The sequence below is a fragment of the Leiobunum rupestre genome, chromosome 8 (assembly GCF_980474605.1).
Source record: "Leiobunum rupestre chromosome 8, qqLeiRupe1.1.hap1, whole genome shotgun sequence".
Classification (NCBI taxonomy): domain Eukaryota; kingdom Metazoa; phylum Arthropoda; class Arachnida; order Opiliones; family Sclerosomatidae; genus Leiobunum; species Leiobunum rupestre.
In genome coordinates, this window is record NC_143391.1 from 19,390,315 (window position 1) to 19,411,309 (window position 20,995).

At 37.9% G+C, this 20,995-nt stretch overlaps 1 protein-coding gene across 1 annotated transcript in view; it reads left to right on the forward strand.

Moving 5' to 3' along the window:
* Drak (Death-associated protein kinase related) overlaps positions 1–20,995 on the forward strand; it is a 57,196-nt gene that overhangs the window by 29,884 nt on the left and 6,317 nt on the right. The window contains exon 4 of the mRNA XM_090156857.1: positions 10,442–10,580. Coding sequence (XP_090012983.1) covers positions 10,442–10,580 — 139 coding nt within the window. The remainder of the gene's footprint in view (positions 1–10,441; positions 10,581–20,995) is intronic.

Genomic DNA, 20,995 nt, shown 5'->3' on the forward strand with positions numbered 1-20,995 from the left:
GTCTATACGTAATGTTTTTTTTTTTTGGGGTTTGTTTGTAAGAAGGTGCCGAAAGATGAGTCAAGGGGGCCTCTTTCTTCCGAGATGGTGTGAAACGTAGGCTTTCCCTTCTCCTCCCGATTTAAGTTCCGACGCGCCGCGGGAACCTCTCGTAATGTTATTAATTATTTGCAAAATAAATCGTAGGACTCGCTCGGGTCGCCGTTATTATACGAACGACGCAATCGGGAACGTATTAAGTAATTACTTTTCAACTCCCTTCCGAGATAAAACCACCTATAAAGGAGGCCCAATTTTTCAAAGATTCCGCGCGTTGTAATTTGTTTTTCGTAACTTTGGAAAATGGGTTTCAGTGGGTGAATTTTGACGCGGATGCCATCTGACGACCTAGGCCTACAAACGCGTTTGAGAACGACTTCAAAATAGGCTTAGAGGTCAGTGTCGTTGCTTAATTTAAACTTAAATTTCCGGGGGTGCTCTCGAGAGAGAGTGCCGCTCTTTGAACCGTCGTTAAATTTTACGACGTTCGGGGAAGCTTAAACGAAGAGCTCTCAAACCCCATCCTTTCGTTTCCGTTCCAAAGAGATCGCGTCTTAACCTAACGCTTCGAGATTGGACATTCCGCACTCAAACCTAACTTTAACGGAACTACCACGTAAGGTTAGACTGGGATGGGGCGCCTTGTAGATATCGAAATCTTTATACGAATTTTTAGTAAACGACCAACAGCTGGAAGATGCCACGAGCGTGAAGTGTTTTGGCTTTCAGTCTCCTTATTTACGAGGCCGCCGCCGACGGGGTCCAAGGATGCGCACTCGCCAACTGGCGCGTTCCGCAATATTTCGCCGTTCTCTTCATTCAAAACACGAAGAAATTATGGTCTGCAGTCAAGATGGGCGCTTTTTGGGGGAGACGTTCTCTATCGGTTGACCGCCACCCGAGGCTAAATAACTTCCGCTCGGGGGGTCATTCGCGGGGCCGGATGTCTGTCTCCCCAAAAATCGCGAAAGGGGATCCGTTTTAATTTAGATGATCTTGCTTTTTTCGATCCCTATCTATAGCGATGTACGAGGCGTCTCCCCTTTAAGCCGTAATTTCAAAGATACCGGCTATTTTTTATTATTAAATATTGAGAAAAAAGGCTTTAAGTCCTCGATTAGTCACGATGCCGATGTTATATCGTGATGGGAAGATGCGGGGGGTTATCCCGTGTCGTGACGTATTAGTAATTTTATACCTCCCCGACCGCCTCTTTTATAAGATCTGCTCGATATTAAATACATTTTTTTTCTTCCGTTTCGATTCTTTAAAGTTCGAGCTTAAACTTTTAACCCTCTTTTGTAAATTTTTTTACGAATTTTCTTTCTCGAACATCACGTGACGGATTTAAGGTATTTTTTCTTGCTTAAACAATTATTGATGAAACTATCGTGACATTGCTGACCTTGGAAATCACGTGTTTTTTTATTTTAATATTAAAAAACGCCTTATCTCTCGAGTGAACGGCGTAAATATTTATCAGCGAAAAGCGTTGGTTATAGAGGATCTATTTCCCAGTTAGACAGGAAACAAAACTTGCGTAAAACCTCTATTGCGACGGAAGGATTTCTTCCATTTATGAATATTTCCATTTATTATAATTGAGTCTTTCGCTCTGTTGTGGGGAAAATATAGGAGCTTTCCCCCCCATCCGTCGTGGAATATTTTGTAGGAATTTCTTCACGCTTCAATTATTCGTCAAAACGCCTCTTCCTTTTGGTATATATTTACATATTTCACTTTCAATCCCTCACTAATGCCAGTATCCCAGTGCTTGACAAAAAAATCCAGTCTCATCATTGAAAAATATAAGTAATGTTTTTGTACGACCCATTGACTCCCGTTGAAATCCGCGAAACCTATTGGCATATTGATAATACAAACTGGTTTCTTTTTCCAAACGAAATAAATTTCTTAATTGTTTCTTCTCCGAGAAAGAGGCCCTTTATTCGATCGAGTATTTCTCATTAACCCGATATACGTATATAAGAATCGTAAACCACACTGTGTGTAATTTCTAAAACTAGTTTGGTAATAATTTGATGTAATGCCGAATTTTTTCAAGGAATCGTTTATAATGACCTCGTAACCTTTTTCCGATTTTTAATTAGTCTTCATTTTTTTGGGCTACAATACGTTTGATGATATTCCTGAAGCCTTTTAATTTCATTAATTACCCTTTCTAACGCGTAATAAAAACGGCCCCTGGCGTGGGTTTAGCGATATCCGTATCAGCGAGCGAAACCACCCTCGCGAGAGTAGAACTTACATCAACGGATAGCGGCCCATTGTTAAAACGACTGTAAAAACGGTCTCATTATTTTCCAATCAGCGCTTTGTGATCGAGTATTTTGTCTAGTAGCGGGGCGTCCTTGGAGTAAACCAGGTGCTATAGGTGAAACAATTCCTATAGAAAGCGCGAGGATTTTTGTTTTCGCATTTTGAACAAGATTTTCACCCGAGAAAAAGCGCGCTATTGTTTTAAAATTTTAACCAGTTTTTTTAAGTAGTATTCGGGATGACATCAGAAGTTTTCGTGAGGCATTGTTTTTCGTTCGCGGACTTTTACATTATCCGTCAGTTAATTTTTTAGATTTGACCCAGTTCGATTAGGTTTTTTTTTTAATTGTTTACCTAAGAATATGGAGAGGGCGTGATGGCCACGATTGTTATTCTTATAAAATGTAACAAAGTGTTTTTCTCGAAATGATCAATCTTCTATTATCTCGCGCTTATTTCAACACTCCGAAAAATATATAGGCAGATGTATCATTAACGTTCTTTAATCTGGTAATGATACGTACGTACGATTTAAACCATATTTATTACGACCACTGTTATTTCTCCTTCATATATCAAAATGATTTTTAAGCATTTTCGTACGAAAGCCGCTTGAATACTAAAAAATTGCCGCTTTCCCGAGGCTACTAATGTAAAATTATTCACCCGCACTACACTATAGTAGTTAGAAATTTAGAACTATTTATCATTGGTAAATCTAGGATTTGCGAAAGAAAAAAATACTACTTGAAAGGGGAGATACGAACAATAGACGGTACTTTTTACTCCCTTTCCGCGACCATCAATCTAGGATTTAGATCACCCGCGTAAATTTAATTGGTTCCGTTTCGCGTATAATTTATTCCGTTTGGCGGATCTCGGCTCCATTAAGTTGGCCCCCCCTCTCTACAATTTTAAAAACTTTCATTTGCGATCGAATGCGACCTCGATGCGACGTTATGCGAAACTAAAAAAAAAAGATGCGACATAATTGTTAAGTTGGAATAATTAAAACAAAAGGGGGGGCTAACTTAAGGACAGCCCCCCCACTTTCAACTATCAACCCGGAAACACAACCAATAGAATGCGACCTCAATGCGACGTTATGCGACACCCTTACTTTCGAATGCGACATCTTAGTTAACGAGATAATCGCTTTCGTAAGTGGGGGGGCTAACTTAACGCGAGCCCCCCCTATAACAGTTGAGGCCTCCAAACACCTTTATTCGATTGCGACCTCAATGCGACGTTATGCGACACCCTTACTTTCGAATGCGACAGCTTATTTAACGAGATAATCGCTTTCGTAAGTGGGGGGGCTAACTTAACGTGAGCCCCCCCTATAACAGTTGAGGCCTCCAAACACCTTTATTCGATTGCGACCTCAATGCGACGTTATGCGACACCCTTACTTTCGAATGCGACATCTTAGTTAACGAGATAATCGCTTTCGTAAGTGGGGGGGCTAACTTAACGCGAGCCCCCCCTATAACAGTTGAGGCCTCCAAACACCTTTATTCGATTGCGACCTCAATGCGACGTTATGCGACACCCTTACTTTCGAATGCGACATCCTTACTTTCGAATGCGACATCTTAGTTAACGAGATAATCACTATCGTAAGTGGGCAGGGCTAACTTAACGCAAATGAATGGGCCGCCATGTTAAATGAATGCAAATGAATGCGACCTCATTTTAAATGAATGCAAATGAATGCGACCTCATGTTAAATGAATGCAAATGAATGCGACCTCATTTTAAATGAATGCAAATGAATGCGACGCCATTTTAAATGAATGCAAATGAATGCGACGCCATTTTAAATGAATGCAAAGTCAATGCGAAGCAATGCGACACCATAATTATCGAAATAATCACCGCTATTCGAATGCGACAGCCGTGTTAACGAGATAATCGATTGAACCAGATCGAGAATCATCAAATATAAATACGGAAACACAGGTCGATTAAGTTGGCCCCCCCTTTTTTGATTTCCCAGAAAATTTCTCTATCAATTTTATGCACCCACAATGCGACAGCAAGTGAAAGAGATGTGACTTAACCATTATCGAGATATAATTAAAATTAAAAGGGGGCTAAATTAACGTCAGCCCCCATAATTTCGTTATTCAACCAGAACAGAATATCATAGCCACTACATGGCAATGCGAAGAAATGCGACAGATATAATTTTGATTGCGAAAAATAGTTTATCAGAAAATTAATAGAGAAAGTGGGGGGGGGGTGGCTAACTTAACAGTAACCCCCCATATTAATTCATAATTTTAATTAACCTTAATATAAAGAGACGTCAATGCGAATTAATGCGACACTATTTTTAACGAATGCGACAAATTAGGTTATGAGATAATAGACAAATGAAAAAAGGGGGCTAATTTAATGGCAGCCCCCCCCCCCCGAAATATAAAAAATAAGTTCTATAAAAAAAATGAAGTCGTCAACGCGGACCAAAGCGACAACCATTTATCCAAATGCGACATCAATAAAAATAGTTCTTCCTAACCAGATTGGAATATGACCAATAATAGATAAAAAAAGGGGGCTAGTTAAACGGCAGCCCCCAAAATATAATGAAAAATTAAAAAAAAATAATTTGCGAGTGTAACGCTAATTAACACGACAATCGTTTTTTCAAATGCGACATCCATAGAAAGAGTATTTCCTAACCAGAATTTTTTTTATCAGATTTAGAAAAAAAAACAATCTAAGGAGACGGCGATCAATTTAATGCAACACTGTTTTACACGAATTCAACAAATTAGGTAAAGTAAAAAGCTAATTTATTGGTAGCCTCAGAATATTAAAAATTTAAAAAAAAATTAATTATGTTTTTAACGTGGACTAATGCGACAACACCTTTATTAATTGTGACAATATTTCATACCTGCGAAACTGACTACTAAATGCACTCCATTTATGTTTTAAAAGCGATAGTTTTATTCAAGAAAACTGATAGTAGCGACTGCGTATGATTACGAATCATCTCTTTTTGATAGCGACATCTGGGTGACTGCTTGAGACATAATTTTAATGAATGGGACATCATTTTAAGTGAATGCGACATCAATATAAATGAATGCGACATCAATATAAATGAATGCGACATCAATATAAATGAATGTGACATCAATATAAATGAATGCGACATCAATATTAATGAATGTGACATCAATATTAATGAATGCGACATCAATATATATGAATGCGACCTCATTTTAAATGAATGCGACCTCATTTTAAATGAATGTGACCCTATTTTAAATGAATGTGAATGAGTTTTTCATTTAAGCCTGGTTCATTTTTTAAATAGCGATTTAATTAAAGGCATTGTAAAGTTACAACATTATTGTGGCTAACGGAATAAATTTGTTTGTCACAAAAAACGGGCAACCAGAGGTGGTGCTAGTATTTTAAAATGTTTCAAGTATTTTTATATACAAATTTGGCCCAACTTCCAGGGGGGTTGGGGCTTCACCATATCAACTTTCTGGGCCTTCTAACAGTTAATAACTGGGCCCCAATTTAAATTTAAAGTAACATCCTTTATTTTATTTTAGATCGTTCTTTATAATCTCGTAATATTGCAGGGGAATCGTCAAGCGAAAACCACGCTAAAAACATAAAGCGGTCGTTTTTTAATTATTTTTTATAGTTTTCTTATTTTCACTTCTGAGCGACTGCAGCGTCTTAGTTTGATTTTGTGATGAACAACCATTTGATCTTTGAGAGGGTCTCTGCAAGGAGTAGAGGTCGGCGTTTGAATAAGAAATTATACGATTGTTAATATTTATCCATAACCGAGAATTATTCAGAAATATTCGAAAAAAATTATAAATTGTGCATGTTAAATCGTTGTTTATTCGTATAAAACAGATAATACTAATTTTAATGATTAATTGAAATTGTTGCGGTTAATTTATTTGTTCCGCCGACCTCTAGCAAGGAGGCGGTACAAAATGACTTGAGGGATTACAAAATGGCGGTGATTTTATAGCCATTCAAATTGACATCGAAACGGAAATAACTATTTTGGAGCGTTTAATTTTAAAAAACATGAATACCTCTTCAGAATTACATTACTTCTAAAGGTACAATAATGATTTTTTGCCACATATTAAAGTATTTTATTTCACTGATAAAAAATATCTAATCACTTTATGAAATCAAAATTGGTTTAAGGAAGAATACCGATTATCAGTATTAAGGCTGTGTTGGGTTTTCCAAGTAATTTTTTAGGAACCCAAATCTCTGAAACAAAGCACTTTACAACTCATGTTCATTGGACAAGTTCAACTCATTAGGATCCATAGAAAACAGCTCCTTATCTGTGACGTAGCCGGAAATACGTCAAAGGTGTCGACGAGTGTCAATGTTAAGAAGGAGTTGATATATAAAACAGAAAAAGGTTGGCTGAAAAGGGGTGGGGCGTTGGACACAGAAACCCCTTGTCTACGCCACTCCTCTTAATATTTGACAAACTTATCTTTAACACCCTCAATAGAATTTATTTACGTCGTACAATTGCGGTTTGATGACATAAATATGGTCCCGCGTTCAATTAAATTAAAGTCACATTATTTAAAAATTATATCGCATTCAATTCAAATTATATCGCATTCAATGCTAATTATATTGCAATTATTTCAATAATGTCGCATTCATTTGAAATGAGGTCGCATTCATTTAAAATGAGGTAGCATTCATTTAAAATGAGGTCGCAATCATTTAAAATAAGGTCACATTAATTTAAAATGAGGTCTAATTCATTTATATTGATGTCGGAATCATTTATATTGATGTCGCATTAATTTTAAGGTTTCACATTAAAATTGTCGCATTAATTTAAAATAAGGTCGCAGTCCATTTAAATGAGGTCGCATTCATATATATTGATGTCGCATTCATTTATATTGATGTCGCATTCACTTAAAATGATGTCCCATTCATTAAAATTATGTCTCAAGCAGTCACCCAGATGTCGCTATCAAAAAGAGATGATTCGTAATCATACGCAGTCGCTACTATCAGTTTTCTTGAATAAAACTATCGCTTTTAAAACATAAATGGAGTGCATTTAGTAGTCAGTTTCGCCGGTATGAAATATTGTCACAATTAATAAAGGTGTTGTCGCATTAGTCCACGTTAAAAACATAATTAATTTTTTTTTAAATTTTTAATATTCTGAGGCTACCAATAAATTAGCTTTTTACTTTACCTAATTTGTTGAATTCGTGTAAAACAGTGTTGCATTAAATTGATTGCCGTCTCCTTAGATTGTTTTTTTTTCTAAATCTGATAAAAAAAATTCTGGTTAGGAAATACTCTTTCTATGGATGTCGCATTTTAAAAAACGATTGTCGTGTTAATTAGCGTTACACTCGCAAATTATTTTTTTTTAAATTTTTCATTATATTTTGGGGGCTGCCGTTTAACTAGCCCCCTTTTTTTATCTATTATTGGTCATATTCCAATCTGGTTAGGAAGAACTATTTCTATTGATGTCGCATTTGGAAAAATGATTGTCGCATTGGTTGGCGTTAACGACGTAATTTATTTTTAATTACAAATTATAAATATAAAATTTGGGGGCTGCCATTAAATTAGCCCCCTTTTTTATCTATTATTGGTCACATAACAATCTGGTTAGGAAGAACTATTTTTATTGATGTCGCATTTGGATAAATGGTTGTCGCTTTGGTCCGCGTTGACGACTTAATTTTTTTTATAGAACTTATTTTTTATATTTCGGGGGGGGGGCTGCCATTAAATTAGCCCCCCTTTTTCATTTGTCTATTATCTCATAACCTAATTTGTCGCATTCGTTAAAAATAGTGTCGCATTAATTCGCATTGACGTCTCTTTATATTAAGGTTAATTAAAATTATGAATTAATATGGGGGTTACTGTTAAGTTAGCCCCCCCCACTTTCTCTATTAATTTTCTCATAAACTATTTTTCGCAATCAAAATTATATCTGTCGCATTTCTTCGCATTGCCATGTAGTGGCTATGATATTCTGTTCTGGTTGAATAACGAAATTATGGGGGCTGACGTTAATTTAGCCCCCTTTTAATTTTAATTATATCTCGATAATGGTTAAGTCACATCTCTTTCACTTGCTGTCGCATTGTGGGTGCATAAAATTGATAGAGAAATTTTCTGGGAAATCAAAAAAGGGGGGGCCAACTTAATCGACCTGTGTTTCCGTATTTATATTTGATGATTATCGATCTGGTTCAATCGATTATCTCGTTAACACGGCTGTCGCATTCGAATAGCGGTGATTCTTTCGATAATTATGGTGTCGCATTGCTTCGCATTGACTTTGCATTCATTTAAAATGGCGTCGCATTCATTTGCATTCATTTAAAATGGCGTCGCATTCATTTGCATTCATTTAAAATGAGGTCGCATTCATTTGCATTCATTTAACATGAGGTCGCATTCATTTGCATTCATTTAAAATGAGGTCGCATTCATTTGCATTCATTTAACATGGCGGCCCATTCATTTGCGTTAAGTTAGCCCTGCCCACTTACGATAGTGATTATCTCGTTAACTAAGATGTCGCATTCGAAAGTAAGGATGTCGCATTCGAAAGTAAGGGTGTCGCATAACGTCGCATTGAGGTCGCAATCGAATAAAGGTGTTTGGAGGCCTCAACTGTTATAGGGGGGGCTCACGTTAAGTTAGCCCCCGCACTTACGAAAGCGATTATCTCGTTAACTAAGATGTCGCATTCGAAAGTAAGGGTGTCGCATAACGTCGCATTGAGGTCGCAATCGAATAAAGGTGTTTGGAGGCCTCAACTGTTATAGGGGGGGGGGCTCGCGTTAAGTTAGCCCCCCCACTTACGAAAGCGATTATCTCGTTAAATAAGATGTCGCATTCGAAAGTAAGGGTGTCGCATAACGTCGCATTGAGGTCGCAATCGAATAAAGGTGTTTGGAGGCCTCAACTGTTATAGGGGGGGCTCACGTTAAGTTAGCCCCCCCACTTACGAAAGCGATTATCTCGTTAACTAAGATGTCGCATTCGAAAGTAAGGGTGTCGCATAACGTCGCATTGAGGTCGCAATCGAATAAAGGTGTTTGGAGGCCTCAACTGTTATAGGGGGGGCTCGCGTTAAGTTAGCCCCCCACTTACGATAGCGATTATCTCGTTAAATAAGCTGTCGCATTCGAAAGTAAGGGTGTCGCATAACGTCGCATTGAGGTCGCATTCTATTGGTTGTGTTTCCGGGTTGATAGTTGAAAGTGGGGGGGCTGTCATTAAGTTAGCCCCCCCTTTTGTTTTAATTATTCCAACTTAACAATTATGTCGCATCTTTTTTTTTTAGTTTCGCATAACGTCGCATCGAGGTCGCATTCGATCGCAAATGAAAGTTTTTAAAATTGTAGAGAGGGGGGGCCAACTTAATGGAGCTGCGGATCTCTGTCCGACCAAAATAAAAAAATATATAAAATTAAAAAATAAAAGGGTAAAATCTGACGGGATGACTCGGCTATATGGGTTTGGTTTTTTTACTTTATCTTTATATATAACATTATGAAGGTATCCCCGGGCCAAATACCGAAACTATTCCGCGGGAACGTGTTTTTAAAATCGGCCCTATTCAAAATATTGAAACTTTGTAATCTGGGGCTTTGGGTCTTGCCTGTAAAACGAAATAATTTTTCTTTATACTAATTCGCTTTAATACTAATGAAGAGTCTAATTTAGGGGCCTTATCGACTTCATAGCGATGGCTGGCAGCGCTGTGCCTGAGCCGCTTGTTTTTCAAACTAGTTTTAGATTTCCCGGTCAAGCTAATATACTAAGCTGCTCCCCGCAATTTAAAGGTATCGAGAAAATGCGTGCTTCGACGTTTGAATGCGATTAGCCCGAATTAAAGCGGACGTGGGAGGAATAACTTATTAGTTCGACGGCGTATTGTATACTGATGATATCACGTTACGGTGACCCATCGTCATTATGACTTTTAATTTTTATGGCGAGATATTTGTCTCATTTTTAATGATGGATATACTGTTTTTAATGGTAGGAAATGTTTTGGTTGTTTTTCGAATAATGTAAATTTTTTTCCCGAATTTCTTTGTAGCGTTTCCGGCGGGGAGTTGCAACGACTGATAGACGACGAAGTGTCAATTTGCGAGTCGGACGTCATTCGGTTGATGCGCCAAATACTGGAAGGCCTCTCGTACTTGCACGAACGTAACATTGCCCATCTAGATATCAAGGTAAAAATAAAGTCCCTCTTGTTAATGTTTAAGCTGACGTTCACTCGGTTCCCACTTAGAACGCGCCTGCTAAATCGTTGCCAATTTCGAGCCCGAGAAACACTTGGCGATAAAAAGTACTCGCTTTTGATAGCTGCCCTATACGGCTGACAACTTCGTTGTAAACGACACTGGATAACTTTGAAATGCCCTTCAACCTTTTTTCGCTTTGTTTTCCCGCTGATAGCTTTCAAGCTGGAAAATAGGTCTACTCCATAAACCGAGTTATCTTTTACGTAATATAACGGGCAGGTGACGTTTCAAGGGCGATGCTTTAAATTGAAAATAACCCGCGTAGCTGTCACGCGATAACTACTATAATCCGGGTCATAAAAGACCAAACACACCTAAGCTAGTACCCTTCTGGCACTCCCCCCGAAACCCCTCCCACCATCTAGCCGTATTTAAATAATACGTACCCATTCGATATAAATAACGTGGCAGGTGTCCCAACATCACGAGTACCCTCTTCCAACACGCGTAGTTCGGGGGTGCGCGGACACCCCGCCATCATTAATAAGCGGACTGGAAATGGGAAAAGCGTATTATATCCTGGGTCTATACAGTCACGCGTGTAGTTATAGTGGATTTAGGCAGGTTGGACAAGTATAAGCTTGTCTGGTGAAGTATCGATCACGTTGCGAGGGCGTTTGCGCCTTTCCCACCGACACGATCGGAGTAAGAGGCTGGATCCCCCCCGTCCAGCTGCCCTTGGCGAATTATTTGGCCCTTACCTTCGTTCGCTATCTGAACGACTGAATGAATGACTTACGAGAACCGAGAGATCAAAACGTAGAGCTCGCGAGATTTGAGTAAATTGTCTCTGACAGAAATAGCGCCCACACGATTTGCCTTCTTCTCTCCCTCGTTCCACTGTCTCTAATCTCATCCCATCGGAATTCGCTCAATTATGTTTTCCTCCGATCTCGCCTGGCGGGTTTCGCCTTGACGCGACCTTTTTTTAAAAAAAAATTATTATTAAAAGGGTGAACGCGTACCATAGTTCCGACTGTCTATTAGGCATCTCCCGTTTATAAACTTGATTGATATGTGCCATTTTGGGCGTGGTCCCTCTTTATTTTATACCCGATATTTTACTCGGCCGTAATAACAATGGCAAGATTGGGCCCAAGAGCACCTCGGATTATACCTTTTAAAGGTTACCCATTAACTCCCTCTATTTGTTTTATCGACGGAAAAGCAATTTTGGGGCCGAAGTTGTTCGGTTATTTTCAAACTTTCACTTTAGCGTATAGCTAAAGGGCAAGGGGCCCCGGTGCAAAAAACAAATGGGCTATCTAACCAATATTTCCAAAAAAATAGATAATGAAAAATCTTTTTTTCTATTTAAAAATTTTTAATGAAAACTTACAATCTTTTGCGCGCTTTAATGTTTTAAAAATTATTAATAACTTCGTTCAAATTTAATTTTGATGCAGCCTTGTTCTCGATTGCTATTAATGATAAATGGCAAAGCCGATTTTGTCCCAGACTATTCCGCAAATAACTTAATTATTTTTAGTTTGCTGAAAGATCTTTCAGCTGTTGCGGAAGTTACAGGTATAGTGTGAAATAATAACATTGCAGTAAACACTTCTGTAACGTCACATTCAAGAACTCCGAATTTCCTTAAAATTGTTGAACAATCCAGGGTTCGTTTAATTCGGGTAGAACCAAATGGTAAACATTGAGAAATTGAAGCGAAAAATTTGGTCCTATTATATCAGAATATTTTAACTGAAATTGATCACATTCTTGTAATAAAACTGTTTCGTCGATATCTACTAAAACATTTGGCGTTAGAAAATCAAACGTGTTGCATATTTCGCTCATACCAGTAAAACGCCGCTCTATTTGAGATATCAAAATGTCTAACACATTATTGAAAATGGTCACTTTAAAAATATCTTCAATTTTTTCGAATCGGTGGTCAGAAGCTAATTCGTCAAGATGTTTTTTTTAACTTTTCTCTGCCGTTATACTTGAATTTGGGGATCAATGTCATATTTTGCTGCAGTTTCAGTTAGCGGCGTGACGAAGCGTCGGAAGTATTCACGTTACATAAATACGTGCATTTCCCGAATTTTTCCACAGTATAACCCAGCCCTATGATAGCTACGCCACTGTTTCTACAATTTTCTAGATTGTAGACGGGTGAATTTGCGGCAATCTCGAAATGGGACGGAACACGAAAAGACAACGACGGTTGCTTTTGAAAAATGTTTTATTTTGTTAGAAGATAGAGGTTCTCGAGATCTAGGCCAGGCGGAAGTCGCGAAACGATGCCAAGAAAGCCTTATCCTTTAAACCGCGTGTGTTGTAAAAAAAGCATCCTTTGATCATGATTTTTAAGCTAGATGGCCTCGAAATTAAGCCAGGCTCTCGCGAAATTTGCTTGGGAGACATCGCGGGCTTTAATTGTCCCCTTAATTGGAAAGAGAGTGAAAGGGAATGACTCCTCGTATTTTATTTACGTCTTCTCGGATAAAGAATTTTAACTGGTTCTCTGGTCTTTTTGAAATGTAAAAAAGGCCGTCGACCAGCAACCATTTGACACGCTGCCTGCGTGAGATGAGAGATGATATTTCCATTTTATGGAGAACATTTCTCTCGGATAGAGTCGAAGGATGTTACGAGGTGTCGCGTTGCTGATGTTATCGTATCCGGGATCTCTCGCCGAAATTGATCTTCTAAAAAACGCGGGAATGCGAGGATTTTTGCACTCGGCGTCGGGACGTATAGAGTGAAGTGGATTCTTCGGAGCCCCCTCCGCGTGTGCCATTAAAGAGGGTTTAAAGCCCGATTAATCTGAGGGTCCCCAACAGCTTCCGCGTATTTTCGCAGGTGGTCCCTCGTCCGCGTATTTCGTTACTGATGTTTTCTCTCCGCTCGTGCTCTCATTCGCGATTAAAAGATACCCATTTGAACGAGCTCTGATATCATATTTCGTTTATTTGAAGGTAACGCGAAAGCGGTTTTCCGAATAGTTAGATATAAAACCAAAAACGTCCGCCCTCGTTTTCATTTTTCTCGGGTGAAAAATTCGCTTTTCGGAATTCCTAAACTAGAGGTCGGGGATGGTTAACTTTTATTCAATAGATAAAGCTCTCAAAATTATTCGTAAAACGTTTTGATCAAGTAATTTATATTTCTGTATTATCCGATTAATTTTTTGGTAAATTTGTAAAATTAATCGGAAAAAACAACGTTTTTTTCGATAAAAAGCTCAAATTTTACGAATAACACATGTTTTTAATCAGTTTCCGAAATATTAACCGGTAAATTTTTTTGTTTACATTTCTTCCCGAAAAAAATCAATTTAATCATGGATAATGATTAACCGTTACCGACCTCTATCCTGAACCTCCAGCCAAGACGCGTCCGCCTTCCCCACCTCCTAGGGTGGCATTTTCCAATTTATCTATTTACTTTGTAAACCGAGTCACTCGCTTCCGAATTGACATTCGATATTTACGACCAGTTTCTAATCTGTCGACTGTGATATCTTCCGAAGAGAGAAATAAGGTAGTTTTCTCTTTTTTAAATGCCAATCGAAGCCTCTCGCTCGGCGCTTTCTGCAGTCGGGACTAGCCAGAAAGGCGCGTTCCTTAAATCGCCCGGGACGTAAATTTCTACCGGCATTAATTTTTGGTAGATAAGCTCTTTTAGAGATTTCTGTTGGCGCGCTATTTTGTCAACGAGCCTAAATCTATTGGGTAAAAAGTAGCGCTCCAGGAATTTGAAGAAAGTTGAAGGCCTCGCTAGATCCACTCCTCGACCTTTACCGAGTGTTTTCTTTATATAAAACCTTTCTTTTATCTCTCGTAATGCGCGCCTTATTTTTACATTTTCGCTTTCGTCTGCGCGAAAGTCTGCCGGTTTCTTTTAATGCGGTAGCGCGTTACGATGCTCGATTAGCGAAATGTTCCGCCGTTGTTTGCCAAAAAGATTTTTCTTCTGGAAAGAAAAACCGGGAGACAATGGGTTCAGGCGTCAACTCTGTAGAAAACTTTCGGGTTTTTTTCGACTTAATTGCGTACTGTTTTGTTGTTCTCGCGTTGGTGTTATCTCCGCTTGTCTTTCTCTTCATTAATTCTATTGGCGCAATCTTCCCCGCTTATCTGGCCTAATTACTCGGGACTGTTTCGCTGGTGATTGACTTGGGCTCAGTCTACCTCCGTTTCTTTAGCCATTGGCTCGATTTCAAGAGCGAAACCAATTTTAAAGGACTATAAAGGCGCCAACACAACGCGAGAGTGTCTGCTAATGCGGATTCTGCCATACCGCCCAAACTAAGGCTAGTTAATTGTTGTTTAATAGTCTTACTCCGTCGCGAGAATTGTCTGTTTGCCTTTTCTTTGTCTCTTACCTTAATCTTTGGCCCATTGCGTATAGGATAACCCGAATATTCCAAATCCCTCCAAAACTATTTGCTAAATTTGCCGAACGTAAATAGTTTAGTTGGTGTAGGAAATAGCGTGAGTCGCTTACGGAAGTGCCCCGACAGCGAAAACTCGGGATACCAATTAATTAATGATTATAGTAGAGTACCCTTTCATCCCGTAGGTTTTTTTTAAACATAAGATAAAATCGCGTTTGCCTACAGCGAATTCCATTCTGTTATTATACGCGTCCATCTCCGTCAACAAATTATTTGAGTTTGTATTCCCCCAATCTAAAAATTAGAACAATTATTACGATTCGGTTTTTAACGCGTCTCGTGACAAATATATAATTTTATTTATTCCGAATTCCAAAAGAGGGGGCCAGAAAATGAGAACGGGCGAGGGTGGAGATCATTATGTCCAAAAAAAATCGAACAGGATCAGGATTCTCTAATTGATCCTTTGGCACGAGAAAGAACGGAAAATTGACTTTGGGCAGTTACGTATGAAATCCCGCGTCTCCCGAGTTGAGAAACCTTCTCTACAAATAGAATAATTGCCGTTCGCGTCATGGTCTGCTTAGAAATATAAGAGATATAATTTGAATACCTTTCTTTATTTACCAGAATACGGGGGGGGGGGGGTGGAACCAAGGATACCTACGGAAAAAGAGGGGAGGGCCGCGCATTTTCCTTTGTTTCGCTCGAATGCGTGTCTTTGAAAATCTTCGAGGTATTGCTTACCTCAGAAGTTAGAAGAAAAAAAATAAAAATACCCCGTTAAAAATATGTCGGAACAGGGGAGAGCTTCGGTTTCTTTTCAAGGTCGCCGCTTATTTTTTTACGGCTGATAGAAGAATTCCATCTCCCTGTTTTGGTATTGTCTTTCTCCGGGAATTATATATCGTTCAAGGTTTTTTAAGCACTCTTTTCACCTGATTTTAACGAAGGCTATACCGAGAATTAGCATCTTCGCGAATGCCCCCGTAGAAAATGATACTAGAATCATATTCGTCCGAGAAAAAAGGCGCGGCTCTGGTACCATTATAAAAACGGATGCGGCTTTTACGGTTCCTCCAAATATTTTCTTCTAATCGCATGGGCTGGTCCGCTGGGTGCCGCTATTACTCGTTCTTCTTTTTAAAGTTTAGAGGGCTTTTTATTTTTCATAATACGTCAGGGGTTTCTAAATTATAGTTCAGTCGGCCCGTGTACAGCGTCCGTGATATCATATTTTATATTGAAAGGCTTTCTTATTGTACCTAAAATGCTATGACGTTTGACAAGTTGGTGGATGGTGTTTTTTTTTGCCTATACTCCCTCCCTTCCTTGGCGTGACTTTTGGCATTCGAAAAATGTTTGACCCTGAATGTAAAATATGTGTGGTGCGTCAGCCTAGATCAGGGAAGGACTCTGCGCCTTTGGTTGCGCTTTGAGCCGCCGTCTCCCAGAAATTCTGCCCTAGATATGACGACCTTTTTGACTCGAATATGACCTCGTTTTTTTTTCTCGCGTTCCCAAACGTCTGGACTCCATCAATTGCCGACTTCTTCCACATAATATTTTTACGTCCTCAAATCCATGCCGAAATATACGCCTCAAATAAGTCGGCGATCAAAATCGTACAACTTTGCTTTACTGTTCACAGTATATTCGAGCCGACTAGTCCCGCGGAATTGGTATGGGACGCCTAACCGGAAAAAACCCTTTATTATAGTAGAAAATTGATCTATAATATGGTAGAAAATGGACGCTTCAATAAAAGATACTCGGTTAAGTCGGTTTTTACTCCCCTCTCCAAATTCATCTGGGAAGGAACTATTTCCGGTCGGTTGGTTAAACGGTTAGAATGGCTAGCCAAAATGTCATATTTAAGCCAATTGGAGACGCGTTTTTGTCCTCATGAGAATTTTGCATCAGATAAGAAATGCGTCGGCTCACGTGTATAAGGAACTTACTAATGTTAATTTTCGATAATATATTTTAAGGTAAAATATATAATGTTACTAAATCTAAGTATAAGAAGATAATATTATTATTATTATCATCCTCTTATGGTATAAATAATTAAAATTATACGGAATATTTTTATATTACCGGGCAATTTTAAGGCTTCTCATGGAGGCAGAGTTAATTCATTTCGTATAAAATTATCTTTCGGAAAAAGATGAAAACTAATTCATATAGAACTAAACGTATTACTTTTGCAGTACGGTATGCAACAAGTGTTTCCTTTTAACCAGGTAACCTTTTTTGGCTTGTTAACGCTTAGCAAAAAAACCCATGTTATGTTCGAGAAAAGTTTCCAGCTTTCTAATATTTCAACAAGCACTATATAACTTATGAGTCCTGGCTGTCTGAAATATTACTTCTTGGCAATTTCTGGGAAGATGTTTTATTTAAGCGCCTATTAATCTATAATATGGTAGCGAATTCATCAATAATAAAGTAGAAAAAATACTTCTAGAATATGGTAGGAAATTCATCCATAATAAAGTAGAAATAAATGCTTCAATAATATGGTAGAAAAATCATCTATAATACGGTAGAAAAATGATTTATAATATGGTAGAAAAAATAATCTAAAATATAGTAGAAGCGTTCTGTTTCACTGAAAATTATATTTTAGTGAAGGGTTCACTTTATAATACAGTTTTTACTATATTATAGAAGCATTTTTTCTACTATATTATAGAAGCATTTTTCTACGATATTATAGAAGCATTTTTTCTACGATATTATAGAAGCATTTTTTCTACGATATTATAGAAGCATTTTTTCTACTATATTATAGAAGCATTTTTTTCTACTATATTATAGAAGCATTTTTCTACTATATTATAGAAGCATTTTTTCTACTATATTATAGAAGCATTTTTCTACTATATTGTAGATCGATTTCCTAACATATTATAAATGAATTTTCTACTATAACAAAGAGTTTTTTCCGGTTTGGCGTTCCATAAATTGGAACAATTAAAGAAGACCAATTTCTGTTCTCGCACCAGCTGCCTTTGTTGTTACTTTGCCCGAAATGCGGACGATTCTAAACTAAAAACAAAAAACTTTGTATAAATTCAAATGCTGCAGGGTGCGTCGACATATCACCTTTTAAATGTATGTGGGGGGGCGGTCAAAATGTCCATCAATCTTATCTAAACTGCGCAAACACGTTTATATTTAGACATTTCGCTTTCATTATTGTCATTTATTGATTTGCAAATAATAGAAAAAAGAAGGTATTGGGTAATAATTGTGTATAAAGGGTCCACCTCCGCTTTAGAAAGTCGCGCGTGTTTTCACTCGTACGAATGAGTCACTTTCGCGTTAACCCCTTTGCATACATTTGGGGAAGCTCGCACGCTCGTTCCATTTCTACTTTCACCCATTTGTGTCTGCCTGAATACGCGGAATTACACCATTCGGGATCGTTTTAGGAAACGATATTCGGCGCGGTAACTCCATTCATTCGCGCGGGTAGAGAACTCTCGCTGCCAGGGAGGAATAATTAAGGACCAAGCTGGCCGAATAAAACCTATTTGGCCTCGGAAAAATAACACGCCAGAGCAACTCCTCGTTTTATTTACGATCGGTAAATCCAATGGAAAGAGATACGCATCCGCGTTTTTGAACTCAAATTGAAATCTACAATCAGGAAGTCCCAAACATTGCGGGAATATCTTTAATTTTTTTTACTAAGCGCGAATTAAAGAATAATGTTAGTTTTACCGAATCGTTGCGATTTTAATCCAACAATAATAACCGCGTGTTCCTATGGAAATAAATCGAATGAAGGGGACTCGGGGAATCATTTGGGTATGTTCCGTAGCTCCTTTCAAACCCGTCAGCCGGCGCTGTTTACCTTAGCGTACAATGGAAATGTTTGCAATGCGGGGATATTAAAAAACCAACCGTTCGAAATTGCAAATTTCGGGTTTGTTTGACCCATTTACTAAGTTTCTTGACTAAATTGATGTCCGTTGAAAATTAACATTAAAAATAAATTTGAAATTCTTCCTTGGACAATTAAATATATTAGTTAACCCGTATTTTTCCTATTATTTTAGGAACTTCATTGTACGTTTGATAATCGCTTATAAGCGCCGCGTAACTATAACCTTAAACGTAATCGAATTAATCAAGGTAAGCGCGCTTTTCGTAAAATTATGCTAAATGCTATACTTATAACTGAAAAATATTTTTCGTTGCGCCATAGTAATTTTGTCAAAAAGCGCGTAACCCCTTCTTTATGTAACCAATGCTCAACTTTTATTTAATGTGGGGAAATTGTATTACTTCACGAGATTTTTAACGAGTGTGCTCGCGGTGCCAGCGGACAATTAACTCTCCCAGAACGCCGGAGATCATTATCATTTAGTTTATTTTTTCACTTTCATTTTTATGAACAATTTCGGACCAGCTTTCAACCTCCATGTCGTTTCCCCGCGCCCCATTTTTACGCTAACGTTGAGGGTCAACGTAATCAACCTGATTGAGATTTAATTTAAAAATGGCGTCAATTCCTATTGGTACTTCCTTTTAATTTTATTTTTATTTAAATTCACCCATTGTTTCGGCACATTGACTTTCAATCCCTTTGTAGCCGGACTTCGCCACGGGTTGTTTAAGTTGGCAGTGAAATTGCAAAAAAAAAATTGTTTATATATTTCGCTCAAAATTAACGATATTTTTTAATTTAAAAGGCTGTAGGTGATTTTTTCTACTAACTAGGTTACCAGTTAGTATTATACGGTTAATTGATATTAATTCGGTCTTGTTAATTTTGCACGGGAATTTTTTAATCGTTTTTGCTTAAACTCGCTATATTCCTTTAATTTGCTCTTTCGCTCTTAAAAGTTTTATGTCGTTGCGTAATTTGAGTCGAGGAAAAATGTACTGAAGTCGTAATATCGCGTTTTTGCGTAACATCTCGTTACTCCAGTGTCCCCTCGTTTCTTTCCCCCTTCAAAATATTTAAAGTGGCTCAGAGCCCGTTTGAATATCAGGAAAAATTAGAGGGCAAAATCTTCAAATATATAAATATAGATTAAATATTTTTTTGGTCAGTCTTTTAATGTTTGTATACGCGTTGCTCGACTTTGGAATGTGGATGTAGGAAGTTATTTAGCGATGTTGAATCTATTTTTCGCCCTATAATACATCAATAAGGGGCCGGGGGAAGTTCTTTTATAACGCGTCTTTCGCTAAAACGTTAACCCTAATACATATTAAGTAGAAAGTTTAGTATTTATAAATATCGAAAAATGAATGATGCTTATATAGTTTAATTGAGCTGAAAAATATTTGCCAAAATTCTTTTTTTAGCTATAGGTTCGTGGATTAAACTATCTATAGTACAATAGTGCATAGTTTAGTAGATGTTTCGGCTAATTCGTTTTATTTATTATTAAACATTCTACCAGTTGCGGCGCCAGGAATTTTCGCGAGGGTAGGCAAACCAAATAAATGGACCCGGGACCCCCTTTTCTCAACGAAATGCTTCAATAAAATAAAGTAGCGATGTACATGACGAACAAAATAGTTTTGACAACAGTTAAACGAGTCCAAATATAACAGAACTGGTTTTAATTACTAGGAGATACCTCAAAAATTAATTGTTTCATTGTTATTTATAAATAATTTTATCTCTTGGGACAATTTTGAGACCCTTTCTAGATGAATTTGGGTCCCCTTATAGGATGATTTTGGGGGCCCTCAAAATTTTAAGGTAGGCAGTTGCCTACCTGGCCTACCCCCTAGCGCCGCCACTGCATTCTACGTAAAATCAGCCACGACACTAAGGTAGGGTCGATCTATATTTGCTTGTCGAATGAAGAGCCTTGGAAATTTCCGCAGATTTCGTATTATCTTCTTCTAAAAATGGAAATAAATCCGAGACTTAAAATAGTACAAGCGAGTAGAACAATATTTGGCCGCTTCCGATGTTAGGACGTTCCGAGATTGACGTCACAGTGACGCGTGTTAGCTTCTA